The 11,526-nt window shown below is 37.8% G+C and overlaps 1 protein-coding gene across 1 annotated transcript; it reads left to right on the top strand.

Annotated features, from left to right (window-relative positions):
* Positions 1–402: 402 nt before the first annotated feature.
* LOC149213491 (BTB/POZ domain-containing protein At1g30440-like) lies at positions 403–5,556 on the top strand. The gene is made up of 4 exons (XM_089392030.1): positions 403–1,092; positions 1,977–2,046; positions 2,519–3,724; positions 4,373–5,556. The coding sequence occupies exons 1-4, from the start codon at positions 1,013–1,015 to the stop codon at positions 4,946–4,948; spliced, it is 1,932 nt and encodes a 643-aa protein (XP_089248156.1). The 5' UTR covers positions 403–1,012; the 3' UTR covers positions 4,949–5,556.
* The last annotated feature ends 5,970 nt before the right edge of the window (positions 5,557–11,526 follow it).

Raw genomic sequence — 11,526 nt, 5'->3', positions numbered from 1 at the left:
TAATCATACATATAAATATGAACATAAATACCAAAAAGGGTTTCAAAATACTCCAGTTTCAAAAACTCAACAAAATTCAATTTATTCATTTTATAAATAATATTAAACCACCCACCTCAAATTTCGGCGATGTTTGAAATGCCGTGGAATACGGCTAGCTAACTACTAAATCCATTGGATAAGACTAACCAACCCTTTGAATAAGACTCACTACTTCTAGATTGAGCGTGATCCTACATACGGTGTTGCAAAACTCAGGGTAACCAAAGAACTTCCAAATAAACCTAACTATCTATGATTCTCAGACCAACTACTTTTACTTTTCTCAAACTCGAGACGTTGGACAGAATCAATGTTTCTTCATATTTTAATTGTAATAATTAACTAGAGACCATGTTTATCCCATCGATTGCACTTAACCACTAACCAGCCACTAGCCATAGTTCTCCTTACTGTCCTTTTTTTGTGATTTCAAGGCAACCATCATTCCTGGTCGTTTTAAAAATCCCAACCCCTCCACACACAGCCCAATAAAACTTCAAAATCCATACTGTAAAGCACGAGAGTACTGTTCCTGTCATCAGGAGGGAAAGGCAAACCGAACCATTTACTCCATTTTTCTTTCAAACAATCCATCAGAGTTCTCTGTTTCTCTCAGGTGGGTCACTCACTCGGTCTGCCTTTATGCAACCCATAATTTGCTAACAGCGCTCGCCCTGGCCAACCTTCCATTCCAACAATGATGAAAGAGAATGTGGGGATTAAAAGCAGTTGGTCTGTCCTCTTATACATATATTCCTATAACTTATGAGGGTTGCTGTGTCTCTTGCCTATTTGGGAAGTTCTCATCTTAATCCGTGCTTCTCATCGTGTCATTGTCCAGTGAAGAATCTCTGGTTATATGAATGCAGGATTTGCATTCAGCTGACATTTCCAGTCCGCATGTTTTCTGTTGGTCAAGTTATTTTCAGCAGAAAATCAATGTGCGTTTATTGTTAGCACTAAATGTTTTATGTTGATGCCTTCAATATCAATGGCTTGTGAGAAGTTGGGCTCCAAACCAGATGGATTTGAAAGAAGAGGACAGGCATGGTATGCCATCTTCACATTTTCCTGCAATGAACTATTAACATTATCATAAATTGAACTGACATTGTCATTTTACCGGATTTTTTCTTTCTTACTTTCAGGTCATATGAGTCCAATCAGTAATACGACTAATTAGTCTCTGCATAATGTGTCTTGAACCTAGGATCTTTGTTTTCAATTTTTCTCTGATACACTTGTGTTGTAAGATATTACAAAGATTGCTGCATTCCTTTTCGCATAAAAATCACATCTCAGTTTTCAGTGTTATTTATGTCTAACTTAATGCAAGTGGGTTAGATGTATTAATGTTCTTGATTTTAAGCTTGCTAATCTCAGGGCTTAAATGGAACATACTTATTGTTAAATATCTCGCCGGGTACAAATTTTCAGTTATGGCCCTCATATTACCTGGTTACCAGGGACACTTCCCAAATCACCCTCTTTAAAGTGATCTAACAGAATCCCTTATGATAGGGGAGAGGGGATGAACAGTAAAGCCTATTAGGCTGTCTCTACATGTTCTGAAGAGTGATGACACTGTTTTTTGTGCATAACTAACAGTCAATGGGAATTTCTGGGCAAGGTTGCATAGATCTGGAATAAATTAAAAAGCTTTTCAAATGGAAATGATACATTACAAGAAAATGGCGGGCGGGGGTGGGGATGGACATGTAATTTATTATTGATATCAATGTGTGCAAACTTGGGTTAACACTGGAAAATCAGGATTTTATTCTATGAATACATGAATTGATATTTTAAAAGTATTTAACTGATTAAAGAAATCAACTTTTTTAGAAGTTGTCAACCCATTTGTTGATAAGTAGCCTATAAAGTTTCACCTGGTCCAGATTCACCAAACTCATGTAATTCATATGTTTTGCCAGGTTTTGCACAAGTGGACTACCTAGTGATATCGTGATCGAAGTGGGTGCAATGTCTTTCCATTTACACAAGGTTCGATTTATTTTCTGGCTTCACCATAGAGCTTTTGGGAATTGAAAAAAAAAGAATCATTAATTCGCACAAAGTTTGATCAGTTACTCTAGAAGCTAGATTTTCGAACAATTTCCTGCTAGTGATGCAAGGTTTGATTTAATTTCGTTTTCAAAACCAAACTTTTAGGCCATCTTCATACATCTATGCAAGTTTTAATTAATTTCCTGGTTTGAAGTTCTATTATTTAGGTTGCGGGCTTTAGTTCATCAGTTTTGATATATTATTTGGTTTCACAAATATTTTCTCGGTAATTCTTCTAATTACAGATTTATGATTGATGGCCCTAGATCCTTGATTAAAAGTATACTTCAATATGCACATTTTGTATATATTATTGACACCCCTTTGCTATTTTTCATATTGCTGCATCTAGCTTTTTTTAATCTGAGATTAATTAATTATGGATTGGAATCTATCTTGGCAATTCCAGTTTCCTCTGATGTCAAGGAGTGGGAAGTTGGCAAAGCTCATAGCAGAGTATAAGGAAGATGAAATCTGCTGCCTCTCTTTGTCAGACATTCCTGGAGGGCCTGAGACTTTTGAACTTGCTGCCAAATTTTGCTATGGTATGAAATTGGAGATCACACCCCATAATGTGGCTGCCTTGCAGTGTATTGCTAATTATTTGGAAATGACAGAGGAGTACGGGGAAGGAAATTTATTAACAAAAGCTGAAGGATTTCTTGACCAAGTGGTGCTTCGGAGCTGGAAGGACTCTGTACAAGCCTTGCAGAGTTGTGATGGATTTATTCAGAAAGCAGAAGAGCTGCAAATAGTGAGGAAATGTGTGGATTCTCTTGCAATGAAGGCCTGTACTGATCCCAGCCTTATTGGATGGCCTACGCAAGAGCAAGAGGGGCTGCATAGTCCAGGTGGTAGTATTCTCTGGAATGGTATTAGCACAGGGGCAAGACATAGGCATCCTCAATCAGATTGGTGGTATGAAGACATTGCAGTCCTCAGCCTGCCACTGTTCAAGCTTTTAATCTCTGCAATGGAGGAGAAACGAATACGAGCAGAAAATATTGCAGGAGCCCTTGTATATTATGCTAAGAAGTCCATCCCAGGACTCACTAGGAGACAGGCAGGAAATGCAAACTCGGGCCTGCCCTTGGGATCTGCTCCTTCTGAGTTTAGTCAGAGAGAGATCCTGGAGACTATAGAGAGTCTCCTTCCTGCCCAAAAGAACATTGTTTCATCAAGATTCTTATTTGGACTTCTAAGAACTGCCATCATTCTCAATGCTTCTATATCATGTAGGAACAACCTTGAGAGGAGGATAGGAATGCAGTTTGAACAGGTCTCTCTAGATGATCTCCTCATTCCTAGCTATTCCTATAATGTTGAAACACTCTATGATATTGATTGTGTCCAACGGATTTTGCAACATTGCTTGTACTTTGATCAGCAAGCTCCTGAATCTGTTCAGCAGGGAATTGAGGAGGGGGCTTTCATTGCCTCACCTTCCCTCACTCCCTTGACAAAAATTGGGAAGCTTGTGGATGCTTTTCTTGCAGAGGTGGCTCCAGATACGAATCTCAAGGCTGATAAATTCCAGTCATTAGCAGAATCCGTGCCAAATTATGCAAGGCTATATGATGATGGTTTATACAGAGCCATAGATGTCTTCTTGAAGGTATGGATTAAATCTCTTCCTGCGTAGCCTGGGCTAAACATCTCCTAGATTTACCTTCGATTTGAGTTCTATGAAGGGAGAAAAAAAGTGAATAAAGAATTTTACAGCGTAGCTCATAAAACTTATACAAATTTATCTCTGAACTTATAAGGAACAAAAATGCCAGAAAGGTCTTGGTTTTTCTTCTGATCCTATTCTTTTTCTATACCTTCCTATCTCATTTGGCGAATGAATTTATGCAATCTATGATTCCCAAACACCCCCTTTGAATTGGTTGCTTATGAATTCCAGTCTCTGCATTAATAGAGGGAGACATGCTATCTTCTTGAATGTCAGTTTCTGTGAAATATTTCTGCCAAGTTACGATCTTTGCGAGTGTGTATGTAAATTGTTTGTCATTCAAAAATTTTCCAGGCCATTGACTGCCTTTTAGTTAGATATGGACCTTCATATAATCTCTCTTTCTGCATTATACTAGTTAGAAATTTAGATTGAGTTAAACTCCTAAGAGTTTGTTTTTCTTCAAATTCCATTTCTGCATCCATCCTTTAGCAAATGCTGCAACTTACTCCCTGAGAATTGTTGCTTTTCTGAATTGATAATTCCCAGAGTTAAATCACCGTTCTTGCTATCATGCTATATTTTCAGGCACATCCTTGGCTAACAGAAGCTGAACGTGAGAAGCTTTGCAGTGTCATGGACTGTCAGAAACTCACTCTGGAAGCCTGTACTCATGCAGCCCAAAATGAACGCCTGCCCTTGAGGGTGGTTGTGCAAGTTCTATTCTTTGAGCAGCTCCAACTAAGGAATGCCATTGCTGGATCATATATTGCTGCAGATACGGCTGATCCAGCACGTCCTTCCCGATTGAGCATGCTGTCAGACTATGGAACCCTGGGACCTCTTGTGCCAGGCGGAGATGGCTGGAATGGACCCCTTAGAGAGAATCATGCCCTCAGAATGGATATGGATACAATTAAGTTTAAAGTGAATGACCTGGAAAGAGAGTGTTCTGCCATGAGACAGGCAATTCAAAGGATTAATAAACCTAAGGAAGCACTAAGTAGCTGGGCTTGTAATTTCATGTCAAAGTTTGGCTGCAAATTTAGGTCTCAAGTGTGTGACTCTCAAGAAAAGACTGTTGTTTCTGGTCAGAGTTTGGATGGAAGAAGCATACAGGCTACAAGGAGGTCTAGACATCAGCGCAGCTCCTCAGCTATATAAGCCCATCTTAACCAACCAGCATTGTTTTTATGCAGCAGAAATTTGTATCCAAAATCCCAGATAATCCTAGTCAAACATTGTTTATTTATCCAACATCTAATTCGTTATCAAACAACTTGGCCTGGCTTTGTTCAGGCTTCTGATTTATACATATTCTTAATTGTTGTATGATGTCACCATTTACCAAATTTGAAGTCATTTGTCATACTAAAAAGGTATATATACCTGCACGGTGAGGACTTGGGTACAAGGATGATAGTGATATGCTTGTAATTGTATGTTCCAGAATCCATGGATATGTTGGGAGCTTTTCTGGGTGTGATATAGATAGCCATTGAAATTGAGCATTGTAACTGTAAAATGAGGTGTGAATCTGCCCCCCTGAATCTATTGTTTCTTCCTGGTTGAGTTGGGTCATTCATTTGAAGAAACCTGCAAACCTAGAGGCTCACTTCAGATATTGATGACAGCCGAATGTTTTAAGGTTTGTCCAAAGAGACTGGTTTTGGATTCTGATTAGGAAGGTATTTGTCTAATGATGCACAAATTTTTGAGAACCAACTGTCTGGATATACTGGGTTGCCTTTCGTCATCTTCAGTTACATGTGAGTTAATTATTCATTGCTGCAACTATATTTCAATTGGTCTTCTCAAAGGAATTTATGATCAATGAATTATTTGTTTGTTAAATTGGGCAAGACTCTGTAACTTTATACCTATGTATGGATTTTGCCTGTTTTTTGTCATCATCAGTTACATGTGAATTAATTATTCATTGCTGCAATTATATTTCAGTTGGTCTTCTCAAAGGCAATTTTTATCAATGAATACAATTACTTGTTTCTTAAATTAGGCAAGACTCTGTAACTTTATACCTATGTCGGAATTTTACTTGTTTACACTGTACAGATTGATTCATTGCACTAAAACTTTAATCTTGCTCAGTGACATAGGCATATGTATTTTAAACCTCTGGCGAATATCATAATGTGAGTCATTGTGTCTGATTGCAACTTGTCACTTAACAATATATACTCTAGCATAGATCCAGTATACTATAAATGATCCATAAAAGATTGAAAAGAGTAAAAAGGTACACCGAGGAGGGAAAATATGCCATTTTAAACCCACGTGGACCTAACTACCTTGCCACCAGATAATCTGTCATCAAAGATAATTCTTGGCAAAGGTAGAAGGGCAAATGGGAGAAAAAAGAGACCATTCTTCTTGTAGCGGGTTGAAAAGACAGCAAGGGAGTTCAGAGTGTTTCTGTAGGAAACTCAAGAGATATGTACAAAGTCATAGTAGCTTAATGCAGTGTGAATTTCGCACAGAGCTCTGTGAAACTTACTCTTTGGTTACAAGAAAAACAGAATATGTCTGGTGGTGAAGTTTTCATACTTTGGGAGGGTTTTCTCCACAAAATTCCTGGTATTGAGGGCATGAAACACTGCAGGAATTAATACTGTTCAGTTATGCATTAGAAATAAACTCATAGCTTCTATATTTCCACAAAGCATTTGTAACTTTAAAAAATTCCACTTCTGAAAATTTCAGATCAGTTGGTATCAGAACTAAGTTCAAAGTTACTTGGCAGATTAAATTAAAAAGAAAGAAGACAAACAAACTTTTATAGTAAATAACTGGAATGGGTGTAAAAAGAATAGAGAGCTACGGCCCACTATAGATATGGTTGGAAAAGAGCAGACACAAATGGATGGAAGGGTTTTCTCAGGAAACGCAGTGCCAAGAGGACCTAGAAGTCAGGTTTTCTCAGTTGGAGTGGATTGTTGCCGTGCTAACAAAGATAATGTCCCACCTCATTAAAGATTATGGCAAAAAAGGAAGAATCTTCAGTAGAGTCCAGCATGAAGAAGACCTAGACCATGATAAAGTCCAATGTAAAATCCCAAGATCTTGATTAATGATAGTTCTTCTACACTTTGTCACTCTGTTCAAGGTTGGAGCAACGATTGATATCCACACTTATGATGGACAAGTTGATGCTGAAAGGTTTGATGACCAGTTCCGACTGCTATAGGCGTACTTCGGTATTCAGGGATGCAGGTATGAACAAGAGATACATTTTGTGACACAGAAGATGAATGGCCATGCTATATGCAGGCTATAAAATGACAAAAGAAACCCCCACTAATTTCATGGGAGGGATTCAAGATGCTTCTAAAAAATCAGTGTTACTCTATTGGATATCAAAAAGACCCGCTGATTGGGTGGCAATATTTCCACCAGGAAAAGGGGCAAAGTGTCCAAGATTACACTACTCAGTTCAAGAAATGGGCCACACTATCAGCACTCAAGTTTGAGGATCAACGGACTTTGATGAAACATCACGGAGGCTTCTATGGGAACGTAATGGAGAGCTAGCCCTCTCTCCGGTAAGGGACCTTGGTGATGTCTGCAAGAAAGATTTATTTATTGAGGCTAAGGACATGAAAGAAGCATGACATGGATGTTAATTTCAGCTCATGGTAAGCACATTCTGCACTTTTGAAGTTCGAACAAACCCTGAACACTAGGAAACTTATAAATGAAAACTCCTGTCAAAGCTTTAAATCTTGAATGCTAGATTCAACAAACACATCAGACATAAAATATGACAGCAAGTACATGAATATGAAGTTTCAATACCACATCTATATTCTGTTAACTGAAAGAATTACAGTGCTTATAGCTCAAAACTCAATCTCTCTAACCATTGAAGACATTGCCAGCTTCTATAGAATACGAAGGATAGGGTTTGTGAGGCAACACCATAACCTTAGGGGCTAGAAGATTGTGTCCAACGTCCATGGTCGATGTGCTTGACTCCTAGCCTACACTAGAATAAGACAAAACCTCATGCAGTGCGACTCCCTTCTAATTTGGGGTCTGTGCCCCAGTTTAAGAATGAAAACTGGATTAACAAAATGAAAATGGAAGAGGTACTTCGTCATTCTGAATTGACAGCTAAATCATGAACAACAACAAAATCCGGAAACATACAAAAAAAAAATGGCACGTGTGCCCTCTACCTCTTTACGTAGTAACTTAACTATAGCTCATGTTTAGAAAACTATCACTGCATCATCATCAACACGACCCTTGGCTCTGCACAGAACCTAAGGCACGATGGATCTGCTATATGGATTTGTCATCATTGATGTGTCTTACTGGAGGAGAATAGACATTGAGAAACACTTCTTTCTTTATGAGGAAATTGTTCTCTACCAATCCAAGTCTCTCCCTCAACATTTTCAATCACCCCTTAGTCCAATGCTGCATCAACAAAGAATTTAAAGGAACACAATAAAAAATCTCTGCTTCCCTCTAAACTCTATTTTTGAGAAAATAGTATCAACTGTCAATGTGTTTGGAGTGATCACGAAACATTGGAATCTTAGGGAGCATGGTGCAACTTTGGTTGTCACAATACACAACTATAGGCTTCAACTTTTGTGTGGTCAACTTTGCTATCAATTTGTGAAGTCAAATACCCTTGCTGGCAGTCGTATTTGTTTCCATGTACTTTGTCTCCACTGAAATAACTGCAGTTGTTCCCTGCTTCTTGTTGAATAAGGAAACCATACTTGATCCAACATTGAAACAAAACCTTGAAGTGTTGAGATCTCAAGAGATAAATGAGGATTCGATGGAACCAATCAGCAATCAACATGAAGATAAGAGAAAATAAATCCATGAACAAGGAACACAAGATATAAGCCCCTTAGGCTAAAGAATTGCATAAGAGAACACTTGGCTCATTACCCCAGAATATGTTCATACAAATGAGGATGAGTTTGTATTTACTATTTATACACACTCTAAGGTGGGCTACACTCCCCAAGACAACAGGTCCACTAATCTAGGTTAGCTCAAACCACCCAAATATAATATAATAAAGTGTTGAGCTATGTTGGATTTTAAGCCTATACACCAGACACAATATCTACACAAAATGGGTCGGCCACGCACCATCATTTCAACACTTCATGGAGAAAGACGATGAAGTACAAATGAAGGAGTGGGCATACCCAACTTGATAGAAATACAATTGTTGTTGAAATATAAAAGATAGTGGATTTGTCATTACCCAAATCATTGCAAATGTGGATTTTATCATTTGCTCAAAGAATGCTACCACCAAACTGCTCATATTTTGGAGAACACGATACTGCATTGCCCAACCAATAAAGTAGTGTTGGAAGGAACACCTAGTATATAAGTAATAGGAATCAATTTTAAGTTGCTTATTCTCTAGAAGATTGCCGTCACTGAACTGCTTATTTGTTGAAATAATGTTGCCACTGGACTGTGTATCTGCCAGAAAACATTTTCAACGACTTGTTCATCCAGTGGAGTGTTCGAATACACATCCCAACCATACTGGACATCTGTTAGAAGAATGGTGTCATTGATTTGCCTATTTGATGAAGAAGTGTCAAAAGAAACATCTTGTAAAAGAGAAGCGGTGGGAATAACCAACTCTAATAAGATTTCTTGTCGCGGAAATAAGAGTATGAAGATTGATCCAAAATAGATCTGAACACAAAGAAATGGTTGTAAGACTTAGTACCTATAAATGGAATTCAACACTAATTAATTAAGGTTAGATAAAAAACATCAAAGACATTGCAAGTAATAAAATAAAAGAATTAAATGAAAAAAAATGAACGTAGGAGAAAAAAATGAACGGTAAATGAAATGTTAGGCTCTTACATTTTCCATTACTCCTGGGCTCTCCTATATCTCTTTGTAAGTTGACTCTCAAAGGGTTTTTTTGTCGGCCAAGGGAGAGTGGGGAGTTGTGGATAGAGCCATGAGCTACATTGTAACCTGACTCTCAAAGGGCGTTTTGTTGGCCAACGGAGAGTGGGGAGTTGTGGATAGAGCCATGAGCTACATTGTAGCTGAGATTGCCGAAATGAAAACTAAGCTATCATTTGAAGTTGGTTTTCCTGTTGGGTCAGAGTAAAATCTGTGTGTTCATTACGTGATTAATTTTATATGCGCAGAGTCCCTCATATGTTTTTAATACGCTGCTCTTATTTATGTTTAATGTACTGTTTTGAGTGGGTCTATGGTGCTACCAAATAATTCGGAGTTGTTAGTATGTTGAATTTACTCCGAATTTCATTTCCGAAGAATCCAACAACTCTGGATTAATCACCGTTCAGTTTACTCTAAGATTTGAAGGCCCATGGCTTCCATTAAGAGACTATTGCAATTTAATAGTTGAGTTCCTAAATCTGATTGTAAGAAACAGCAAACAGTGAATTGATGAAATCGCTGGAATGATAATTCATTGCTTGAAGGGACCATTGGCTGTTGGACAGCCCCTCTCAGCAAACTCCTTGAACCAGAGGGTTGTACGAACCTTCATTAATAAATTTTGTAGTCCAGAAGTTAGCTGGAGGTCGTGGGAGGCCATATGCAGGTTTTGAGTGAAGATTGAGACTGTACAGGGGTCATGTCAAGGACTGGCTGGGTGTATGCATGGATTGGACAATAAATTGGTAAATGGTGATATCAAATTAAAACATAAACGTTTTTCTAAACACTATCCCGTTCATCCATTCTTGGGCTTAATTGTTTGGCATTTCGTAGTGCCTTTCATATGAATGCATCATGGGAATCTATGTTTTATTTAGTACAACCATCCCCTATGTGTTATGAGTGATCCCTCACACGGTTTACATAATAAATCATTTGATATATGTTATACATTAATTTTTATTTGATATATGATTTAAATAATTGCCAATCCATTCAATTCATGATATTCAAGTGACATTGGAGTTTGGTTATAACCGGATGAAACATGTGGCGTTGTGAATGATATGCTAATTGTAGGTGAAAGTTTCATTCATGTTACTTTGTTTATGTGAGATCACAGTGTATATGTATGTGGGCTTTGCATTGCATTAAAAGACTGAATTAAAACCTATTCCTCCTCATTGTTGGAACGATATCATTGTTGGAACGATACCTATTGGTTTGGTTTGGCTTTAAGGCTAAAATAGTTGTTTATTTTTTTGTTGGACTATTGATCATAAGTGGTTCATTGGCCTTGTTGAACATAGAGCTATAACCATAATGTAACCATAATGTATTTGAATTTGTTATTGGAGAATTGATACTAGCATTACTTACAAGTATATAGTTGGCCATACTAATTGTTGGAATTTTGTATTGACAAAGAAATCTCTATTAGATGTCCACTGAGTAAGCACATGTGAACAAAGAATAGGGTATATCTGTGCATTTGGCAACCCATTGGAAGGAATTAATCTGTAAATAATTGAATTTTAATTAAGCAACATTGTATTTGTTGATTGGCATAATGCAGGGCATGCGTTGTTGCATAGAAGTTTACACCCAAACTTAGAATTTGGAATAGAGTACTCAAGAATCAATTTGAAGGAAAAGAAATTGAAACTAGGTTGAGAACAAGGACCAAAATTTAGTTCTATAGAAGGTCTATGTTGGTAAAGTGAGCAAGCTATATAAGCAATGTTTTAAAACTCCAACTCGGGTTTGGCACTGGCCGAGGGTCGACCCCGACTCGGTATTGACTTGGT

Source organism: Pinus tabuliformis, chromosome 1_1 (assembly GCF_031772625.1).
Source record: "Pinus tabuliformis cultivar Carrire ecotype Pingquan chromosome 1_1, CPIR1, whole genome shotgun sequence".
Lineage (NCBI taxonomy): Eukaryota > Viridiplantae > Streptophyta > Pinopsida > Pinales > Pinaceae > Pinus > Pinus tabuliformis.
This window is presented reverse-complemented; position numbering and strand designations above follow the sequence as displayed.